The sequence below is a fragment of the Carassius auratus genome, chromosome 19, assembly GCF_003368295.1.
Source record: "Carassius auratus strain Wakin chromosome 19, ASM336829v1, whole genome shotgun sequence".
Classification (NCBI taxonomy): domain Eukaryota; kingdom Metazoa; phylum Chordata; class Actinopteri; order Cypriniformes; family Cyprinidae; genus Carassius; species Carassius auratus.
Window position 1 is genome coordinate 19,245,225 of NC_039261.1, and position 23,566 is coordinate 19,268,790.

Below are 23,566 nucleotides of genomic sequence, written 5' to 3' on the forward strand. Positions count from 1 at the left end.
TTTCAAAAAAATTTTTTTGACTTTGATTTCATAGATCAGGCTTGTGATGAAATGTGCCTCTGTATCTATGGTAACAGCGGTGTGTTTTGTTTACCATCATATCAGTGTACTCCTCCAGTTTGGCTGCAGTGACCGGTCTATTGTGCTCATGGAAAAGATCCCGCAGGAAACTCTGACATCATCAAACAGAGACCACAGTGTGAGTGGAGACACACAAACACACACATGTTTTTGTGTAAAGTGTGTTCATCCCATAGGTGTAATGGTTTTTATTCTGTAGAAACTGTATATTCTATGGCCCTTCACCAACCCTACACCTAACCCTAACCCTCACAGGAAACTTTGTGCATTTTTACTTTCTCAAAAAAACTCATTCTGTATGATTTATAAGTGTTTTGAAAAATGGGGACATGGGTTATGTCCTCATAAGTCACCCTCTCCTTGTAATACCTGTGTCATACCCATGTTATTATACAGAGTTGTGTCCTGATATGATACACACACACACACACACACGCTCTCACACACACATGCACACACACACACACACACACACACGCACACGTTCATATACTTACATATACATACTCACTCTCTCTCTCTCTCTCTCTCTCTCTCTCACACACACACACACACATATACACACACACACACACACACACACACACACACACACACACACTCATACTCACCCACTCTCTCTCTCTCTCTCTCTCCCATACACACAAACACACACACACTCTCATACCCACACACTCATGCTCATATACTCAGTAATACTCACTCATACTCACCCACCCACTCTCTCTCTCTCTCTCCCCCTCCCATACACACAAACACACACACACACACTTATTCTCACACACTCATGCTCATATACTCAGTAATACTCACTCATAATCACCCTCTCTCTCTCTCTCTCTCTCTCTCTCCCTCCAATACACACACACACACACACACACTCATACTCACCCACTCTCTCTCTCTCTCTCTCTCTCTCCCATACACACACACACATACACACACACTGATTCTCACACACTCATGCTCATATACTCAGTAATACTCACTCATACTCACCCAATCTCTCTCTCTCTCACACACACACAGACACACTCTCTCTCTCTCTCTCTCTCTCTCTCACACACACACACACACACACACATATATACTGATACTCACATACTGGAGGAAATCATGGCCTAGTAGCACTGAACCCCCAACTGCTCCCCGGGCGCCGGAACATAAACGATGCCCACGGCTCCAAGGTGTGTGTTCACAGTGTGTGTGTGTTCACGGGGTGTGTGTGTTCACTTTGGATGGGTTAAATGCAGCGGACGAATTCTGAGTATGGGTCACAATACTTTGTCACATCACTTTCATACTCACACACTCATACTCACATACACACTCTCTCTCACACTCATACTCATATACTCACATACTCAATCATACTCATACCCATATTCATACTTGCATACTCATACTCACACATACTCACTCACTCTCTCTCTCACACACACAAACACACACACACAGGAAGTGATGTCACCTTCAGCTCGGCGGCAGAGATGTATCCACTGCTGTCTGTGTCGTAGCAGCGCCAGATCTGAGAGCAGACAGACAGAGTCAGGCTTTAACTGAGTGAGGGTCAGAGAGAGAAGCACATGATGAGCTCAGCTCTGACCCTCATGAACTCCACGCTGTTCTCCAGCGGTGTCTCCCGGCGGAACAGCAGCAGGAAGTTCTCCTGCTCGGGCAGAAGCGCAGCCGCCACCTGCAGCAGACGGACAGAAGATGAGCTGCTGCCTCACAGAAGAACTGGTGGTGTGTGTGAGTCATGCTCGGATCCTGTACCTGCTCCATCTGCAGGAGTCCGTCTGCAGTGACGTCACAGCGGCCCACCAGCGTCTCTCTGAGCGCCTGCAGCTGCTGCTGCGACACGCCACGCTACAACCACATTAGACTTTAACATTTACAACCTGCTTTATTAGGTTTTCTGTTCTCATGTTCATTTTAGCTAAAGCTTTAGTCAATTTGTTGTGTTTTTGTCATTAAATACACTCTTAGTAAGAACATTGATAATGTTCCAAAAGAGTTTTATTTCTTTTTTTTATTATAACTTTCTATTCATCTGTGAATCCTGAAAAATAAAATGTATCACGGTTTCCACAGAAATATTGAGCAGCAAAACCGTGTTCAACACCGATAGTAATCAGAAATGTTTCTTGAGCAGTAAATCATCATATTCTTCTGATTTCTGAAGATCATGTGACACTGAAGACTGGAGGAATGATGCTGAAAATACAGCGGAGCATCACAGAAATACATTACACTTTAACACAGATTCACATAAAAAAATGCTAATTTAATTTCTAATAATATGTCACAGTTTTTCAAGTGTTCTTGATCAAACAAATACAAAATGAGAAAATCCACCAGCTTTTGAACAGTAGTACATATATAATGAATAATTAATTAACCAAACACACACAATCAGTGAGTAACACAAACACACTTCTCAATCGAGAGACAGAAGTTTGTTGGTTTGAATTGTGAACACTTGCAGTGTTAAGTGCTGTGTGTGTGTGTGTGTGTGTGTGTTTGTGTGTGTGTGGTTTTCTACACCTGTGTGAACGTCAAGCATTAAAATCTGATACGAACACATCAGGACGAAGAGAAGATAGAGTGAAGAAGCTCTTTACTCACGATCTTCAGTGTGTTCATCAAGCAGTGTAAGAACTGATCCAGTGTCCTGCGCTCCATGAGTCCGTCACCTGTGGAGAAGCAGAGGTCAGCAGAGGTCAGCAGAGGTCAGCAGGGCTCAGTCTCGGCTCTCACCTCGGCTCAGCTGTGTCCAGGTGTTGAGGAAGACAGCGGCGCTCAGTCCTCTGAAGATGCTCTCCATGACTGCGGTCTGATCCACAGCTGCAGGCTTCCTGCTCCCCGCGCTCCTCCTCATCATCATCATCATCATCACACCCCCGTAATGAGCCGTCACCGGAGACAACACACAATCACACACAGCTGGGCTCACACGTGCAGAGCCGCATTTATTCAGATCAGATACGAGAAGAATGGAGATCTGCATTATTAATCAGACAGCCTGATATCCTCACGATATACAGCACACCGAACATCAGCAGATCCAGACACAACCACACAACATTTCCACTCACAAAAACACACTCTCAGTTAAACTGCAAAGTCTGGAAAAACTCAAATCTTTTTATTTTTTCTAAAAGTAATCCAGAAATATTCTTTACACTGTTTGGTAGATACTGAAGGATCATAACAACAACAACAACAACAGTATAAAATAAACAACGGGTTAAATCAACATTTTATACTTGTTTAAACCATTCTAATTGATTATTGAGATAGTCTTATAACGGAACTCTAGATCAGAGCTTCTGGACCTTGTTTATACTCATGAAATACACAATACAAGGCTTTTATTAATTGCTCTAGTATTTCTGCTGTAATTATGACAATGCTGATTGGTTTCAAACTGGAAGTGCTGATATATTAAACTAATAAGCTGTTTACTCTGATTCAGTCTATGTTATGTTCTTTAAAGCTGGGTTATCATAGTTAACTAAAACCATAAAAAAAATCAACATTATCATTACTTGAATTAAACGTTAAATGCATCTAAAAGAGAACAGTAAAAAACGTCATCTTATTTTTTCATCTTGTTTCCTAGACAAGTTTAAATGTATTAAAATAACTAAACTGAAATAAAAACGAAAATGAAAATAATAAAATATACAGACTTTTTTTTAAAGTGACAGATGAAAAAATTACTAAAACTTAATTCATATGAAAATAAAATATAAGAATAAAAATGAATTCAACATATTTTAAAACTATAATCTCAATGCTGCTGAGACACCACTGGAGAGAAGACAAATCTACATATTAATTGTTCTTAACATAATTTTTCATGTATAATTTTAATTTTGTAAATAGTTTGGAATTTTTCAGGCCCCTGGTTGAGAAGCACTGATCAAGCGCACAAGCTGCATACTTAATATACAGGTTTAATTAGAAACTATTAATGCTAAATAACAAAGTGATCAGGCGATGTGATTGGTCGGAGCGGGGAAGGGGAGGGACTTTGAGCGCTGGCGGTCAGTGGCGTCGTCCTCAGGGTCAGTGCTGGAGTGAACACAGGAGATGGAGCGATTGACCGTCAGTGTGTGTGACGTGTGTGTGTCAAACACACTCACATCAGCAGGAGACTCCAGAGCTGCAGACACACACAACAGATCATACACACCGTCTAAACATGACTAAACACACACAGAGGAGAGGAGATGATGAACTCACGGGGAGGCGAGTCTCCGCCCTCTGTGCTGTGAGTGACAGGACCCGGCTCCGCCCCCTCTGTGACGGACAGCAGCGGGCTCAGGGGCGGGGCCGAAAGAGCAGGGGATTCTGGGACATGAGCCAGAGGAGGAGGAGGAGCTGGACAAGAGAAGCCATGAGTCAGAAGTGTGTGTGTGTGTGTGTGTGTGTGAGAGAGAGAGAGAGAGTGTGTGTGTGTGTGTGTGTGATAGAGAGAGAGAGAGTGTGTGTGTGTGTGTGTGTGTGTGTGTGTGATAGAGAGAGAGTGTGTGTGTGTGTGTGTGTGTGAGTGAGTGTGTGTATCTGTGAGAGAGAGAGTGTGTGAGTGAGTGTGTGTGTGTGTGTGTGTGTGTGATAGAGACAGAGAGAGAGTGTGTGTGTGTGTTTCACTCACTGGTGCAGTCAGAGGAGCTGGCTGGGACAGATGGATGGCAGGAGTCAGATGTGGGTGTGTGTTCTGGAGTGTGTTGGGGTGTGTGTTTGTGTTTGTTGGCTGCAGGTTCGTCTCGAGAGTCTTTCTGCGTCGCTGGTGTTGTGTGTCCATGATCTCGTCCTGCTCAATCACAGAACATACTATCATAACACAGCTGGAGTCACATGACAGTAAATTAACACAGTCATCTCTAACACAGACACACACACACACCTTCATCAGGAGGATCAGCTTTGGCTGCTGCGGCTGGAGAAACACCTGCCTGTGAGTGACACACACACACACATCTTCATCTTCATCATCAGTGCTCTCAGACAGAACAATCTCTGATGTCTCATGACAAAGATTATCTGCAGAGTTTTTAAAATCATGCTGAAGACATTTTTACTGAACAATACAAAACAAACAAAAAAGAAATCATGCCTCTCTGATTCTTTTAGTTAATAATCATGCAGCAAACAGTCTAGAATACTCCAGCCGTGTCTCGTTCAGTGTACACACACGTGCTGAGATGTGTGAAGTATTGCTCTCTGACAGGTGATCAATAAATAACAGCAGTAAACATGGTCAGAATTCATGAGCAATAAATTATAATCAACTGCTTGGTATAAATGTTCAATATTCATGAACTGTGCACTGCTCTGACTCTGTAAGGCTGTATAATGTGCAACAGAGCCGTGCACGTGCTTCAGTAATCACATGATCACATGGTTTGAATTATACCTTCTTGCGTTTCTCCTGTTTGGCTCGTATCTCGGCCAGCATGTCGTTACCCAGCATCTGTACTCCCTTGTGACTGCCACCACGCCTGATGCCCTCCTGCGCGTGACCTTTGACCTCAGGTGCTGCCACAGGGTCAGGGGTCACGGCCGGCGCAGGGGGAGGGGCTTCTGACTCAGCTGATGCTGTGGGGCTGGTGGGCGTGGTTTTAGCAGAGGGGCGGTGCTTGAAGCTGCAGAAGAAGCCGCTCAGACGAGACTCTCTGTGTCTGCAGACAGAACAAGTGTCAGGACTAGAGCTGATAGATAGAACCGCTTCCTTTTTAGAACCGTTCTCGAACCATTCTGTGCATTTCCACTGTCCTGACTTCTCTTTGTTCTACTGATGACTGCTTCTGTGCTGCAGGGACACAGATAATGTTTAAATGTTTTATCTGTGGTATTCACCTCACGCTGACGTTAGTGACCTTCTTGGAGAAGAACTCCGGCACACCCTCGTCCAGCTGATCCACTTCCACTTCCTGTGCAGCGGCTCTGCTGATTGGCTGAACAACAGTTCAATACACCAGTCAGTCTCTACAGAACATTCGCTTCCAAAAGCCTCGAAATCTAAACATCGAGTCAAGTCAGTCTATTTCCTGAGCGCTTTATACAACACAGATGGATCAAAGCAGCTTCTCATTAATAAAACAGTGTTAATGTTACAAAGTCATTAATGATGATTCTTCAAACTCTTCACAACTGAATACAACAGTGTCATTATTCAGAAGTTTAGATCTCGTCCAGTGGTGTCACTGCAGTTTAATCAATAATATTACTGAATATTAATTCCCTTTCAATTCTTTAATTTAGATAGACTTAATAACAATAAGTGGAGGTCATTCATTCCAACCTTTGAGATATAATATAACAAGATGCAACATTTTAGTAGTTATATATTATTACAGTTTTTACTATTATTTTGAATTAGCTCATTGTTAAAATCCTTTTCTCTGTAAAAACTTGTGTTATTTTTAGCATTATATATATATAAATAACAGTATTTATTAATGTACTGAATGAGCTTTTATGTGTAATTTTGATATGGTCTTACAGCGGCTCTGCTGGGTTTAGCTTTCTTCGTCCGCCGCGGCCTGTATTTAGTGATGTGCTGTAGAGTGGGCGTGTCTTCTCTGGGCAGGTCGCTGAAGCTCATTGGCCAAGACTGCTGTAGCTCTGCCTCCACTGGGGGCGGGGTCACTGGCGGTGGAGAGGGCGGAGTCGGGAAGAGGGGCGGGGGCATCAGATCTTCCACACAGACGTCCTCTAACGCCTTACACAGATCAAAGCCCAGCTCTGACATACACACACACACACACACACACACCTTTAATCAGCAGTAATTCAGAAACACTAATTATAACTGACGAAGTGCTTGACACGTACCGAAAGCAGTGGACATGGGTCTGAACATACGACTGTGAATGCTCTTCCTCTTGGCCTTCTGTGTACGCTAGAGAAGCAAACACACACAGATTAATCTGATACAGTCTCATTTACATCATGAATATACAGCATGAAAATGGTGTGCTCGTTGTTTCTGGTGCTCACGATCACATTGTAGGAAACCATGCATTCCAAAGGAGTATAACATTAAGAAAATTATAAAAATGCTAAATTAAAAAAAAAATCATATACATACACACAAATACATATATACTAATATACTGTATATATATAAATATATATATAGAGAGCACATTCTAAACATCTCCATTTGTCTTCCACAGTAGAAAGAAAGTCACACGGCTTTGAGGTCACATAAATGAGGAGTTAAAATCACCCATAAACCTCTGGATTCTCTTTTGCACTGAAAAACATTTGGTGCAGAATAATTTTTGTGTGTGTTCTGCCCCGAGTGTGTGTGTGTGTACCTGTGGTTGTTGTTCTGGTTGTTGTGTCATGTTGTCAATCTGCATTTCTCTCTCATCTATAACTTCTGCCTCCTGTGAGTCATGATGAAGCAGCGGCTGCTGTCCTCTCCTGCTCAGATGACCCGCCTGACACACACACACACACACACACACACACACACACACACACACACACACACACACACACACACACACATACACACACACACACACGTGACTTAGACACACATATACTGGGATCAAGTGTAGTTTTGTGAATGTAAATCTCACCAGTGTTTGTTGAGAGCGAGAGAGAGACTGTAGGATCTCATCAGTGATGTAATCAGAGAGACTTGATGCCATACTGAGCTTCACTTCACTGAAAACACACACACACACACTGTTTGGCTCTCAAAGGGACCCTCTGTGATCCAAAATTAAACAATAAAGATGCTGAAGATAATAAGTTTTTTCAATCAGGTCAAATTCAAATATCTGAAAATAAAAACAAATGAAACACTTACAAAAATAAATGCAAAATTAAAATACATAATAAAAAAAATTAATTGAACAATAACTAAAAATGTAATCATAAAAATGCAAAAACAAAATTCCTCATTTAAAAAAAATAAATAAAAAAAATAAAAATAAAACATGCAAAATTAGTTAAAAACATATAATGCAAGATTAAATACTTAAAGTTACAGTTTTTTTCGATTACTAAACGTGGCTGACCTGATCTTATTGATGATGTCGAAGGCCGACTGCTCCAGCAGAGTGGAGGTGATGAAGGCTTTCGACACACTCGTCCTCCCCTCACTGGCACGCAGAAGATCTTCACGCAAACGTGCCTGCTGCATGATGTGAGGACACACACTCTGAGCTGTATCCAGCATGGACACCAGCAAACCCTGAACACACACACACATCAGGGTGCATTTCTCAGTCGGTCAGCATGATGGTGATGTGTGTGTGTGTGTGTGTGTGTGTGTGTGTGTGTGTACCTGCAGCTGTTGGTCTATGAGCATGCTGATCTCTCCTGCCACTGAACACAGTTTCTCCTGCACCTGCTGCACACACACACCTGCTGACCCGTCAGTGCTGCACGCCACTTGCCCGCTCGAGCGCAGGTGATACAGACTGCGCAGCAGCTACAGACAGAGACACAAAACTAAGCTTACAGACAAAATAGTTACTATTATAAACCTACATTCCAATCTAAAACTGATGAAGGGCTGGTTCAACACAACCATAAGACCAACTGAACGTGAGCAGAGCTTGTCTGTGTACATTTGAGTAGGTTTACAGCACGGTTTTGTTTGAGAATGTTTAGAGTGTGTTTGTGAATATTCGAGTACATTTGGAGTGTGAGTATGTTTGGAGCTTGCTTTGGGTATGTTTGAGCATGTTAAGAGTGTGTTTAAGTAAGTTTTAGTATGATTGGAGTGTTTAAGTATGTTTGGAGCATGTTTGAGTATGTTTGGGGCATACTTGTGAATGTTTGAGTATCTTTAGAGTGTCTTTGTGTATTTTTGAGCATGTCTGAGTATAGCTAGAATGTGTTTGAGCATGTCTGAGCATGTTTGTGTATGTATAAGCATGTTTGTGAAAATTTGAGTATGTATGAGTATGTTTAGAATGTGTTTGTGTACTGTATGTTTGAGCATATCAGAGTACGGTTAGAATGTGTTTAAGTATGTTTGGAGTGTTTGTTTATGTGTGAGTATGGTTAGAATGTGTTTGTGTATGTTTTGAGTGTTTGTGTATGTTTGAGTATCTCTGAGTATGGTTAGAATGTGTTTGAGTATTTTTGGGGTGTTTGTTTATGTTTGAGTATGGTTAGAATGTGTTTGTGTATGTTTGAGCATGTCTAAGTATGTTTAGAATGTGTTTGTGTACATTTGAGCATGATTGAGTATGTTTAAAATGTGTTTGTGTACGTTTGAGCATGACTGAGTATGTTTAGAATGTGTTTGTGTACGTTTGAGCATGACTGAGTATGAATGTGTTTGTGTATGTTTGAGCATGACTGAGTATGTTTAGAATGTGTTTGTGTAAATTTGAGCATGACTGAGTGTTTAGAATGTGTTTGTGTATGTTTGAGCGTGTCTGAGTATGTTAAGAATGTGTTTGTATGTTTGAGCATGTCTGAGTATGTTTAGAATGTGTTCGTGTATGTTTGAGCGTGTCTGAGTATGTTAAGAATTTGTTTGTGTATGTTTGAGCGTGACTGAGTATGTTTAGAATGTGTTTGTGTATGTTCGAGCATGTCCGAGTATGTTTAGAATGTGTTTGTGTATGTTTGAGCGTGTCTGAGTATGTTAAGAATTTGTGTATGTTTGAGCATGTCTGAGTATGGTTAGAATGTGTTTGTGTATGTTTGAGCATGACTGAGTATGTTTATAACGTGTTTGTGTATGTTTGAGCATGACTGAGTATGTTTAGAATGTGTTTGTGTATGTTTGAGCATATCTGAGTATGGTTAGAACGTTTTGAGTATGTTTGAGCATGACTGAGTATGGTTAGAACGTGTTTGAGTGTGTTTGAGCATGACTGAGTATGTTTAGAACGTGTTTGTGTCTGTTTGAGCGTGTCTGAATGTTTAGAATGTGTTTGAGTGTGTTTGAGCATGTCTGAGTATGTTTAGAATGTGTTTGTGTATGTTTGAGCATGACTGAGTATGTTTAGAACGTGTTTGAGTGTGTTTGAGCATGACTGAGTATGTTTAGAATGTGTTTGTGTATGTTTGAGCATGACTGAGTATGTTTAGAACGTGTTTGAGTGTGTTTGAGCATGACTGAGTATGTTTAGAACGTGTTTGTGTATGTTTGAGCGTGTCTGAGTATATGTTTAGAATGTGTTAGAGTATGTTTGAGCATGTCTGAGTATGTTTAGAATGTGTTTGTGTGTGTTTGATCATGTTCAAGTATGGTTAGAAAGTGTTTGTGTATGTTTGGAGCGTGTTGTGTATGTTCGAGTATGCCACTCGCCCGCTTGAGCGCAGGTGATACAGACTGTGCATCAACTACAGACAGAGACACAAAACTATGCTTACAGACTTAATAGTTTCTACAGCTCTACATTTTACAATATAAAAACTTATAAAGGGCTGGTTCAACACAACCATGAGACAAACTGAATGTGAGAAGACCTCACGCTGAGGATGTCATCTGCTAGAGAAACAATTAATAGCTGAAACACATCCCATTCATGTTTTTAATCTTCTTTCAGGGTTTGTGTAATAATATCAGGCCATCAGCCGTTATGGTGTGTGTGTGTCTCACTGTTGTGGAGTTCTTGGCATCCCTGATCAGGTTCTCGGTCATCTTCATGTCCTGCTGAACTCTTTCACTCGTGCTGAAGCGGAGAGAGTTCAGCTGATCTTGGACCTGCACACACACCTGCCCCATCACCTGCAAACACACACACACACACACACGCAACACTAATGAACACACCACTGGCAGAGGCATATATCCCCATCAGCCAGCAGCTCTTCAGATATGATCAGTCACCTGTTGTGTAGTGCTGGTGACTAGGCCCTGCTGCAGTCTGAACGCCTGCTCCTGCAGATATCGCCTGCTCTCATGGTTACGCAGCAGATACTGCTCCATCTGCACAGACAAAACATCATGGGACGCCCATCAAAGGAAAAAAGAGCTTCTGGGAGTTTATGTATTTTTAGAGCATATTTAAGCATGTTTGGGCATGTATGTACATGGTTGGAGAGTGTTTGTGTACATTTGAAAATGTTTAGAGCGTGTTTGTGTATGTTTAGAACGTTTAAAGTATGTTTAAAACATGTTTGTATAAGTTTAGAGTGTGTTTGAAGCATGTTTGTGTATGTTTGGGTATGTTAAGTGTGTGTTTGAGTATGTCTGAAATGTGTTTGTTTATGTTTGAGTTTATTAATAGTGTGTTTGTGTATGTAAGAGTATGTTTGGAGTGTGTTTGTGTATGTTTCAGTATATTTAAAACTCGTTTGAGTATGTATGGAGCATGTTTGTGTATGCTTAGTTTGTTTGTGTATGTTCAGAGTGTTTCTGTTCATTTAGAGTGTGTTTGTGTATATTTGAGCATGTTTAGGTTGCGTTTTTTGTACGTTTAGAAAAAACATATTTTTTGTATGTTTTGAACATGACTGTTTATGTTCATGTTGTGTTCAGACCTTCAGCAGGGCTTCTTCAGTTTTCTCAGAGTTGTTCTTCAGAGCTTGCGCCGCGTCTGTGATGGGAACCGGCATGAATCTGATGGTGTAATTCCTGAATAAGAAGAACGATAAACATGACTGAACCAGATGACCAGACACACTCAGAATCTGAAGCTAAAGAAGAGCTCAGACACACTTCTCCAGAGCAGAAGCCACATCCTGCAGGCCCTGAGCGCTGACACAGTTACGGTCCCAGATCACAGTCCTGAAATACACACACAATGAACGCTGTATATTTGTGTGCATGAGTGTGTCTCAGATGATCCTGTGGTCAGTGTGTGCGGCACCTGAGCTTGGTGTTGATCTGCAAGGCTTTGGCCAGCATCTTCGCCCCAAAGTCGCCCATGCTGTTCCCGCTGATGTCCAGATGGGTCAGACTGCTGTTTCCTCCCAGCACATTCAGCACCATGGACAGATCCGCCTTCAGCCGAGAGTCCGCCAGAGACAGAGACGCCAGCGGCTACACACACACACACACACACACACAGTTAAACAATGTACCCAGAGTGCAGTATCTCAATTGTGACGGATCTACAGACTTACAGAATCCTCTTCCTGAATCATGTGGACCAGAGAGACCAGAACCTGCCCGAGATTTCTGCACAGAAACACACACACGTTCAGAATGTAAGACTTGTGGTTTAATCTTTTTATTCATCAGAAGTGACCTTTATAATGTCATAAAAGTGTTCTATGTCAAATAAGTGCTGTTCTTTTGAACTTTATATTCATCTGTGATTTCCTGAAAAATAAAATGCATCACAGTTTCCACAGAAATATTGAGCAGCACAACTGTGTTCAACATTGATAATAATCAGAAATGTTTCTTGAGCAGTAAATGATCATATTATTCTGATTTCTGAAGATCATGTGACACTGAAGACTGGAGGAATGATGCTGAAAATACAGCGGAGCATCACAGAAATACATTACACTTTAACAGATAGAACACAGAAAACAGCTGTTTTTTTATCTTTTTAAAATAATATGTCACAACATCCATGTTTTTACCGTAATTTTGTAAAAATAAATGCAGACTTGTTGTGCAGAAGACACATTTTCCAAAAACATAAAAAATGTGAATTATTCCAAACCTTTAGATAAAAGTGTCTGTTTGATGTATAAATGTAACTGTGAATGTATATTCTGCATCCTGTTCTCCTCTGTTGATCTGTGAAGGTCACATGACCTCTAAACTGAATCAAATTCTCACTTGGTTTTGATGTTGCTGAAGTTCTTGCCAATAGACAAGTGTTTGATGGAGCGGTTCTTCCCGAGCCACACGAGCAGCGTAGACAGATCCGAGTCCAGTCCTGAGACACAAACACACAATCCTCCTGAATCAACACAACAGCTGATGACACCTCTGTGTGTGAGTGTGTGTGTGTGTGTGTGTATTAACCATTGTCTGATATGTCCAGGCTGGTGATGTTCGGGATCTCAGCGATACAGCCTTCCAGAATCTGAGATCCTGCTGAGCGCAACTGAACACAAGAACAGTGTGTGAGGAACACACAACAGACACAAAGCAGAGAACGACAGCAGAAGGTTCAGTAGAGTACCTCACAGCCGCTGATGTCCAGAGAAACATCTCGCAGGTTAGTGTTACAGGCCAGACCCAGGAGCAGTGCTCTGAAGACATCAAACATCAGGAGAACAGCAAGAGAAGATCAGGAGAACATCAGGAGAAGATCAGGAGAACATCAGGAGAACATCGGGAGAACATCAAGATAAGATCAGGAGAACAGCAAGAGAAGATCAGGAGAACATCAGGAGAAGATCAGGAGAACAGCAAGAGAAGATCAGGAGAACATCAAGAGAAGATCAGGAGAACATCAGGAGAAGATCAGGAGAACATCAGGAGAACATCGGGAGAACATCAAGATAAGATCAGGAGAACATCAGGAGAACATCACGAGAAGATCAGGAGAACATCAAGAGAAGATCAGGAGAACATCAGGAGAAGATCAGGAGAACATCAGGAGAACACCAGGAGAAGATCAGGAGAACATCAGGAGAACATCAGGAGAAGATCAGGAGAACATCAAGAGAAGATCAGGAGAACATCAGGAGAACATCAGGAGAACATCGGGAGAACATCAAGATAAGATCAGGAGAACATCAGGAGAACATCACGAGAAGATCAGGAGAACATCAAGAGAAGATCAGGAGAACATCAGGAGAAGATCAGGAGAACATCAGGAGAGCATCAAGAGAAGATCAGGAGAACATCAAGAGAAGATCAGGAGAACAGCAAGAGAAGATCAGGAGAACATCAAGAGAAGATCAGGAGAACATCAGGAGAACATCAGGAGAAGATCAGGAGAACATCAGGAGAAGATCAGGAGAACATCAGGAGAACATCAGGAGAGCATCAAGAGAAGATCAGGAGAACATCAAGAGAACATCACGAGAAGATCAGGAGAACATCAAGAGAAGATCAGGAGAACAGCAAGATAAGATCAGAAGAACATCAAGAGAAGATCAGGAGAACATCAAGAGAAGATCAGGAGAACATCAAGAGAAGATCAGGAGAACATCAGGAGAACATCGGGAGAACATCAAGATAAGATCAGGAGAACATCAAGATAAGATCAGGAGAACATCAAGAGAAGATCTCAGGAGAACATCAAGAGAAGATCAGGAGAACATCAGCATCAGAGCAGCACATTAGCAGAACAGGAGTAGAACATCTGTGTCATGTGAACAAGGTCTGGATGGACAGATGGAGACTCACTTGAGTCCTTCAGAAGGTAGTTTGGTTCCAGACAGACAGATGTTCTGGAGAGACAAAGTGCTGCTGAAGAACTGCTTGAAGGAGGACGGAAACTCCTTCCCTTTCCTGCAGCACAGAACATCAGACTGTAAACATCTGGATCCAGCAGAGACCTCAACATCTGGGTGTGTGTGTGTGTGTGTGTGTGTGTGTGTGTGTTGTACTTGTAATTGAAGACACTTCTGGCCAGGTTGAGGACAGTCAGGTGTTTGAAGGATCCACGCAGCAGTGACGCACACACCTGAAGAACAGAGTTTACCTGTCAGCAGTCTGCAGTGTAACACACGTGACGTGTGTGATCGTGATGTGTGTGTGTGTGTGTGTGTGTGTCTAACCAGGTCGAGGGAACATTCGCTGTTGGACAGGTCGAGTGTGTGCAGACAGTTGGACTGAGACAGGAAACTCCACAGGTGCTACAAACACACACACGAACACCAGTTCACACACTGATTCAGAGACAGCTGATACAGCACACTGTACCACAGGACGGAGCGCACCGGGTTCACTAGTGTGTGTGTGTGTGTGTGTGAACATACGGGTATGTCGTCTCCTCTGAGGGTGTTTCCAGACAGGTTCAGGTGTGTGAGTGATGTGGAACTGAAACACTGAGCCAGAACATTCACACCTGAAACACACACACACACACAGTATGAACACAGCACACACCAACTACTTTTATTGTCATGAAAATACAACTCATAAATTCTTCATATCGCAGATCACCTTTAGCAGACAGTGAGGTCTTGGACAGATCCAGCTGTTTCAGTCCAGGTGTGAGTTTAGACAGTGCAGAGCTCAGAACCACAGCACCTGTCAGTCACACACACACACACACACACACACACACACACACACAGATCCTGAGCAGAGGTAATGAGTGTTCCAGAAATGTTTGTATACCTATATAGGACAAGACTCAAGATAAAAATCTGGAACTGATTTTTACCAGTGTCACACTACAGCAAAACATAGAAATAACAGATTTAAAACCATTTTTGTTGGTGAAAATACTAGTGGCCTTAGACTTTAGCACAGTACTCTGTATATATATGATATATATGTGAAACTATGACAACTCAAGTGCATAATTTTCTCTACATTAATTGTCAGAAGGAAAAAATTCTGTTCTTTTTTTTCCTTCCAAATTGTTCAAATGTGTGTGTGTGTGTGTGTGTTGTACCTTTGTCTTCGAGGCAGTTGTTGGCCAGACTGAGAGTGTGTAACACTGAGTTTGGATTCTGACTCAATGCAACAGCAAACTTCTGAGCAAAATCACTGAAACACACACAGTAAAATACAGTAAAACAGACTGTTGTGATAAAACAGGAAACATGCATGTGAATACACTGTGTGTGTGTGTGTGTGTGTGAGAGAGAGTACCTCTTGAGTCCAGTGTTGTCCAGTGTCAGTTCCTCTAGTTTGGTGGATCGAGACACAACTCTCAGTATCTGATCACACAGATCTGCACTCTAAACACACACACACACACACACACACACAATGAGCGAGGAAGCACATCCTCCATCTGTTTCACATTCTCAAACACACTCAGTCACCAGTTTAAAGTCCTTGATGGAGAGCTTGATGAACCACTGGTTGAACTCCAGAGCAGCAGTGATGGCCAGCAGATCCCTGAACACAACACAAACACAGCATGAATGTGCGCTCATTATACAGAGCTGCTCAAAATGATTAGAACACTCGGACTCATTTAGGCCAGCACTGTGTCACCTGTTGTCCAGGTGTATGAAGTCCTGCAGGCAGAGCTCTCGAGTGTCCTGGGACAGGTAGATGGTGTCCACGTCCTTCAGAGACAAACACAGAGCTGTGAGACAGACACTGAGACACAGATGAGACCAGACGGACAGAATAGAGCTGTACTGACCCACTGCACCTCTTCTCTGTAGGGAACGTTCATCTGATCGCACACACACCAGTAGAGCCGCGAGAAACCACCTGCAGCGCCACACACACACACACACACACACACACACACACACACACACACACAGAGAGAGAGAGAAATGGGTTCATGAGAGCTACTGTGAGTCTGTGAGTGTGTCAGAGAGAGTTCCTCTTCCTGTTCAAAATTCCATACTTTTTTCAGACTCAAATGTGTAATTCTCTCATTAGATTTTTAAAACACAATCAACATAAACTGTTCATACAGCATTACTATCGGCATTATTTAGTTATATTGTACAATCATCTATAAACATTTTTATTTTCTCAGGGCTTTTCATTGATCTTCTCGAAGTCACAAAATACAGAGCCAAACGTGACAAGAAAAGAGCAGAAGTGACAAAATTATTATTACAATTTAATTATTATTAAATTAAATTATAATAATAATCAGAATCAGAAGAGGTTTATTACCAAGTATGTTGACACACACAAGGAAGTTGACTTGATGACAGGAGAAAGTACAGACATAGTGAAGACATACATGGATAATTGAACAAATAATTAAACAGGAATTAGACAGTAGGGATGGAATTTAACACTAATATAACCAGACAACCAGCTCTTTAACCTCCTGTCTGTAAGCAGACCCATCACCGTCCTGAATGAGGCTGATAAGTGTGGTGTCATCTGCAAACTTCAGGGGCTTGACAGAAGGATCTTTAGAGGTGCAGTCGTTGGTGTAGAGGGAGAATAGCAGTGGTGAGAGGACACAGCCCTGAGGGGCACCAGTGCTGATGGTGATAGTCCTGGATGTGGGTTTGTCCAGCCTCACTAGCTGCTGTCTGTCTGTCAGGAAGCTGATGATCCACTCACAGATGGAGGTGGGCACGGAGAACAGTGTGAGTTTGTCTGAGAGAAAGTCATGCATGATGGTATTAAAGGCCGAACTGAAGTCCACAAATAGGATCCTTGTGTAAATCCCAGGTTTGTCGAGCACCAGTCGCTCAAGTGACTTCATGACCACATGACCACATTCCAGAGACTGGAATGATGGTCTCTGATCTCCTTTGTTAGTCTGTTCCTGGCTTGGTTATTCAAGATTTTATCCCCACTTCTCTAAGCATCCTCTTTGATATAACAAAGCTGTTTTAGTTTCCCAGTAAACCACGGTTTATCACTATTATATGATAAGAATGTCCTGGTTAGGAATGCACATATCCTCACAGAAACTGATATATGAGGTTACGGTCTCTGTGAGTTCGTCCAGATCGGGGGCAGCGGCTTCAGAAACACTCCAATCAGTGAGGTCACAACAAGATTGTAAATCCTGCTCTGCTTCATTAGTCATCCTTTAACAGTCCTTAATACAGGTTTAGCAGATTTCAGTTTCTGTCTGTAGGTCCTTTACTACTGTATAGCAGTGATCCAAAATATTACTGTCTCTGGTGGGACACATAATGCGCTGCTTGTATTTCGGCAGTTCAGGGTTGAAATCTCCAAGAATGATTAAAAGAGAGTCTGGGTACCTTTGCTCCATTTCAGTTATTTGTTTGTCCAGCTGTTGCATCGCAGTGCTCACACATGTGTCCGGAGACACGTACATAATCACGAGAATGGAAGAGGAAAACTCCCGCGGCAAGTAGAGAGGTTTAGTGTTCATGATGAGTGCCTCTAAGTCAGGACGGCATACCTTTTTCAGCAATGTTACATCTGAACACTAACTTTCGTGCGTTTGAACAACACAGCTGTACTTCTGACTTAAATGTCCAACAAAACATCAGAACAATCAAAAACTGGAAAAATATTGTTTGGGATGTGTTGCTTAATGATAAGGAGTTAGTCTCTGGTAAAACGTATAGAAGAAGAATGACAAAACACAGTGTGTGTGTGTGTGTGTGTGTGTGTGTGTGTGTGTGTGTGTGTGTGTGTGTACCGCATGGTCCTGCTTCTGCTGCAGTGTGATTTTCCCAGAGTGTTTGTAGACTGGTGATTCTCTCCACCGGCTTTAACAAGAGCTTCTTTATAACCCTCCTGAAACACACACACACACATATGAAATAAACACACACATGTGTGCATGGAGCTATAGGGGTGTGTGTCTGAGAGAGTCTTACAGCGGGTTGAGTCCTGGACAAATCTCCTGAATATTTGTTCCTATATATGCAATAAAATCATCGACATCCTGATCAGACGTGAGTCTCAGAGAGAGCTGTCCTCTGTCATAGTCCACCAGCAACTACACACACACACACACACACACACACACACACACACACACACACACAGGTGTTAAAGCACTATTAGATCAGCAGGGGGTGGTAAACATTCATCACAACATTATATGAATTCAGAAATCATATAAGTTCAGATTAATAAACGGTACAGAAGAACATCATTTAATTGAAATATATCTTTTGTAATATTATGAATGTCTTTACTGGTCAGTTTTCATAAATGTAATGCATCAGTGACAAGTAAAATAAGTATTCTCTCTCTCTCTCTCTCTTTTATCTTACACACAACAATCTTTTAAAGGGTAGTTTATCATTGTTTCTACAGAAATACTGTGCAGCACAACAATATTTGTTCATTGATACACTGATAATAATCAGAAATGTTTCTTGAGCAGTAAATCATCATATTTTCATGATTTCTGAAGATCATGTGACACTGAAGACTGGAGGAATGATGCTGAAAATACAGCGGAGCATCACAGAAATACATTACACTTTAACACAGATTCACAGGTTTTACATTTCATTGCGTTTCATTATTTGGCTCTTTCTCATGTTTAATTTCTGTGTATGCAAGTATATTTGGCATTTAGGCTGATTCTTGTCAAATAAGTTTTTATTCATTTATCAAATAACCTTGTAATAGCTCCAGGATTAATCACATGAACATGTTGCAACAAACATAACAGATGCAACAATAATGCTGATTCTGATTGATAAGGTTGAAGTTCACCTGTTTCTGTTTGACGCTGCTGATGCTCTGAATGTCAAAGACACTGAAGGACTGATCTACCTGAAGGATGAACAAACACACGATAAAACTACAGATGACATGCTGAGAGACTACAGACCTGACAAACAGCACAAGCAAACACACAATCACACACACAAATGACTGCTTCAGACTGAGGGAACACAGGCCTGAACACGTTTACAGATCCACAGAGAAGATCAAACACACACACACACACACACACACACACTCACTTTAGCCGGGACTCGTGCGCTCAGAAGAAACACTCGATGAGGAGCGAGAGCCTGTGAAGAGAACAGAGAAGATTTAGAGCGTGACGATAATGAAATAACAGCATGCCTTTAATATGGAAGCTGTGTTAAAGTTAAAGTGGTTAAAACTAGTAGATAACTTACTTTACATCTCAGACTTTTTTCTCACAATTGTGAGTTCATATCTTGCAACTGAATATTATAAACCTGTAACTGCAAGCTCAAATCTGTCACAGAATAAAAAAATAAAAAAGGTACTTGGAACGTTTTATCTCACGATTCAGTTTTTTCTTCTTCTCAGAATGGAAAGTTTCTAATGCATACTATACTTCATTAAGATGGAATTTAAATAAAACAGAATTGATTATGTAATGATAAACCCATCAATCATACCATGCTACACTCTTACATGACCTTATTATTAGATTGCATGTTCAGAAAGTGTTTATTTATCATCTAAGAAATAGTTATTTTGCATTTTAATCCAATTCTGAGTAAATAGTTTTCTTTTTTGTCAGTCTGATGAATAATTGCTCATGTGAAGTGTGTACTCTGGTTGTATACTATGCTAGTATCCTACTGTAGTGTGCACTATGAACAGCAGTGTAGTTAAACTAGACAAAGTCCATAGAATCTTATATTCATGTTGCAGTTTCGTCAATATTTACAGTTTATGAGGGAAAACATATGATCTGATTAACAGATAAACAGATTATTTTAAGATTAGCTGCTTATCAGTAATAACAAAAATAATAAAATTATATTATATTATATTATACTGTAAATATATTATACTGAATAACAATAAAAACAAAAACAAAAACAAAACAAAAAAAAACAAAGCTAATCTTTTAAAGGTAAAATATATTCACTGGTGTGCTTCCTTCAGCATTTTATGAAAACATGCAAATGCATGTAAATATGAATTAATGCTGTGATAATGTATTGCTGTAATCAGCAACAATTGCTTCACATTCATTAAGAGAACAATGACCATCACGACGGAGAACATACTGAGCTCAAGATTAGACAAACATCATGACTAAAGGCTGTGAGTTTCGTGCTAAATCTTGTGGAAGCTCCTGGAATGCATTTGTGTGTGTGTGTGTGTGTGTGTGTGTGAGAGTGTTCAGGCCTACAGGAACAGAGCCCTGTCATGTCAGGACAGGAAAATGAGGGTAAGTATGTGTAAATACCACAGCTGAACTTTACAATGAGGAACTTCTCAAACACTCCCTGTAACTCACTGTATGAAGACAAAACCTCAGCACAATCACATGAGCCCAAGCCTTCCCCAATCTGACACAACCAGCACGCAGATATCACAAAATTATCACGCTTCGCATGGACCACATAAAGTCATCAAGATCATTAAAGAAATAATTCACCTAGAAATGAAAATTTGTTTGTTTCCTAACAGATTTGGATCAGTGTCTCATCAATTGATGCTCTGCAGTGAATGGGTGCCGTCAGAATGAGACTCCAAACAGCTGATAAAGTGCATCTGCTGTTGTCTCTCACAGATTAGTTTAGATCTGTTTAATCGCTGCTTGATCTGTGCAGATTTCTCTCCTGATTCAGACCAGAACACTGTTTCACTGGAGGAAGTGTTATTATGGATTATAGACTCTATGTGTTTGAGTTAAAATCATCTTAATGCTTGATGTGTTTCATCTTTTGTCTTCTCCAGATGTTCACTGATGGACTGGAGTGCTGTGGATTATTGTGATGTTTTTATCAGACTCTCATTCTGACGGCACCCATTCACTGCATATTATATTCAGTGTTGTGACAGAAACACATTGTACTCACCAGGATTCTGTTCTCCAGTTTGTCACCTTTGACCTCCAGGTTCACTTTCTTAAGGACACACAGCTTCATCTGCTGCCCGATGGCATCCTGAACACTCTCTACACACACACACACACACACACACACACACACACACACACACACACAATCTTCTATTAATTCATATTCTCAGAATCCAACAGCTCTCATGATGAATTCAGAAGTGCTGCATCTATGACTCAAATCATAGGAATCAAAACTGATCAAATCACATGATCAGAAGGAAATATCACCAGTGTGCACGCTCGCTGAATTACTGTAAGTGCTTCTCCTAACCAGCAAATCAGAGTGAATCGGAACTTTTCTCAGTTTCTATATATATTAGACATTATATAAGAGATTTGATGTAGCGTTTGGTTGATATAGACAATCATAGGCCCTTTGTTATTATTAGTTCCCCCTAATTTTCACTTCTTTTTCACTTCTTTTTTTTATTAACTGACATTGTTTTTGTCACAGTCATTTTTTGTTTGTTTTATTGTTGCTTTTAAACCAATTATTGTAATTATTAGTTAAAAAATTATATAGAAACAATTTTGTCTTAGAAATTGCTCATTAATTTCACAAGCAAAATAAAGAAAGAAAAATGGCAAGTACTCTGAATTAAACATGAAACAAGAAAAATCTAAATAGTATTTTCTTGTAAAATGTACTCTCATAATCTACTTAATATTTTTCTAATATTTTATTTACAACTTTGAAAATAAAAGCATTTTATATAGTTGTATTTTGAAATATATAGTCTATTTAGCTTAAAATACATTTAATTTTTAATTATAACAAAAAACAACTACGTAATCGTAATCTAGAGAGTGAATTAATGGTGTGTAACTGTTTTTAATTGATTATGTATTGCATGTTGTAACTTTGATGTATATTTGTATATGCTACACAATCCTGGCTGGTACAGGGTGCTCCTGTAAAACAGATTTTAATCTCAGGGAATCTTTTTCTGGTTAAATAAAGGTAATATATGTCAGTCAGGTGAAGACGCGCTGTACGATGTGGGAGGAGTCTGAACTGGCCCCTCCCACAGATAACATACATTAACACTAATAGCCTAATAAAGCGTCTCTTTACTGAAGTTTTAAAAAGATGTGTTATGAGCACAAACACGAGTCTCACATGTGAACGTGCTGATGGTGTGAGCATGAGAGACTGTTTCTTACCCAGGAGATCCTGAGGAATGTCCAAGTCTTCTGAGCTCATCTTCACTGTCGGACCTGATGGAGAACTCCAGGAGAATCCTCATGAGCTGTGCTTACACCTTCAACTGGTTCCAGAAGCACACGACTAGTTCCAGAAACACACGACTAGTTCCAGAAGCACACGACTAGTTCCAGAAGCGTGAATGAATGCTGCAGTGTGAGCAAACAGACCCCACCCTCACCTCATACCTGTCTCTCTGACTCACTGTCTGTCTCTCTGCTTTACAGCACTGACACTAATACTCATATATTAGCCTGCAGTAGTCACATACAATATTGCCAAACCTTTTTACACACATCTAGGTATAAGGTTCAAAGTTCGAGACAAACTTGATGTTGACTTGAGAAGCAAAACAGTTTGAAGTCTATTTAATATCTTTAAGTCTGAAGGTAGTAGTTTTAAAGGTGAGATAGATATACGTTGTTGTTGTTTATTTACCTCTAAAATAACCATATTTTTTAATGTAAAGTATGCTTATTTATGTGTTTAATATTTCTTTTAATTCAGTAAAACAAAAACATTCCAGTAAGTACAGACAGCCAAAACCTAAAATATCGATGACTTTGGTGACATCTGGTGATATATGATGGCATAAAAATATCTAAAATATAAATTTGCCACTAATATGGCTGTAGTTCTCAATGGCTGCATATAAGCTGATATCTATAAACCATTGTTGTAATGAACTTCACCTCTTATGCTTTAGAGTTTATCACGTTAAAATTGTAAAAAAAAACAACAACATTGATATATATATATATATATATATATATATATGTATATATATATTGTGTTGGGTGATACTATACAAAGATGCCAAAATACAGCCAAATCTGACCATGCAAGAAAAGACAAAGCAGGAGGCAGAGTAATCATTTATTTCTACCAAAAAAACGTCTAAGGTTACGTATGTAACCCTGGTTCCTCAAAGGAACGAGACGCTGCGTCGAGAACGTTTGTGGAACGCCCCCAGCATGACGTC

The 23,566-nt window shown here is 40.6% G+C and overlaps 2 protein-coding genes across 2 annotated transcripts in view; both read right to left on the minus strand.

The window, feature by feature from the left end:
• LOC113119721 (secretagogin-like) overlaps window positions 1-3,156 on the minus strand; it is a 6,034-nt gene extending 2,878 nt beyond the window's left edge. The window contains exons 1-6 of the mRNA XM_026289345.1: window positions 2,842-3,156; window positions 2,710-2,777; window positions 1,858-1,950; window positions 1,688-1,777; window positions 1,553-1,609; window positions 95-172 (exon numbers count right to left, since the gene is read on the minus strand). Of these exons, the coding sequence (XP_026145130.1) occupies window positions 95-172; window positions 1,553-1,609; window positions 1,688-1,777; window positions 1,858-1,950; window positions 2,710-2,777; window positions 2,842-3,091 (636 nt within the window). The 5' untranslated portion in view covers window positions 3,092-3,156. The remainder of the gene's footprint in view (window positions 1-94; window positions 173-1,552; window positions 1,610-1,687; window positions 1,778-1,857; window positions 1,951-2,709; window positions 2,778-2,841) is intronic.
• Window positions 3,157-3,752: 596 nt separating this feature from the next.
• Window positions 3,753-22,757, minus strand: LOC113119720 (F-actin-uncapping protein LRRC16A-like). The gene is made up of 37 exons (XM_026289344.1): window positions 22,545-22,757; window positions 21,337-21,434; window positions 19,507-19,557; window positions 19,253-19,312; window positions 18,400-18,521; window positions 18,219-18,316; window positions 16,266-16,336; window positions 16,112-16,185; window positions 15,937-16,012; window positions 15,761-15,849; window positions 15,561-15,655; window positions 15,104-15,190; window positions 14,917-15,005; window positions 14,716-14,793; window positions 14,545-14,621; window positions 14,342-14,446; window positions 13,167-13,236; window positions 13,007-13,088; window positions 12,818-12,917; window positions 12,148-12,202; window positions 11,892-12,064; window positions 11,741-11,809; window positions 11,563-11,656; window positions 10,910-11,008; window positions 10,679-10,807; window positions 8,399-8,545; window positions 8,130-8,305; window positions 7,686-7,773; window positions 7,416-7,541; window positions 6,928-6,994; window positions 6,596-6,837; window positions 5,950-6,047; window positions 5,507-5,771; window positions 4,997-5,045; window positions 4,745-4,903; window positions 4,333-4,470; window positions 3,753-4,252 (listed from the first exon to the last, which is right to left on the minus strand). Exons 1-37 carry the CDS (start codon window positions 22,582-22,584, stop codon window positions 4,080-4,082), a joined length of 3,909 nt encoding a protein of 1,302 aa, XP_026145129.1. The 5' UTR covers window positions 22,585-22,757; the 3' UTR covers window positions 3,753-4,079.
• Window positions 22,758-23,566: the final 809 nt, after the last annotated feature.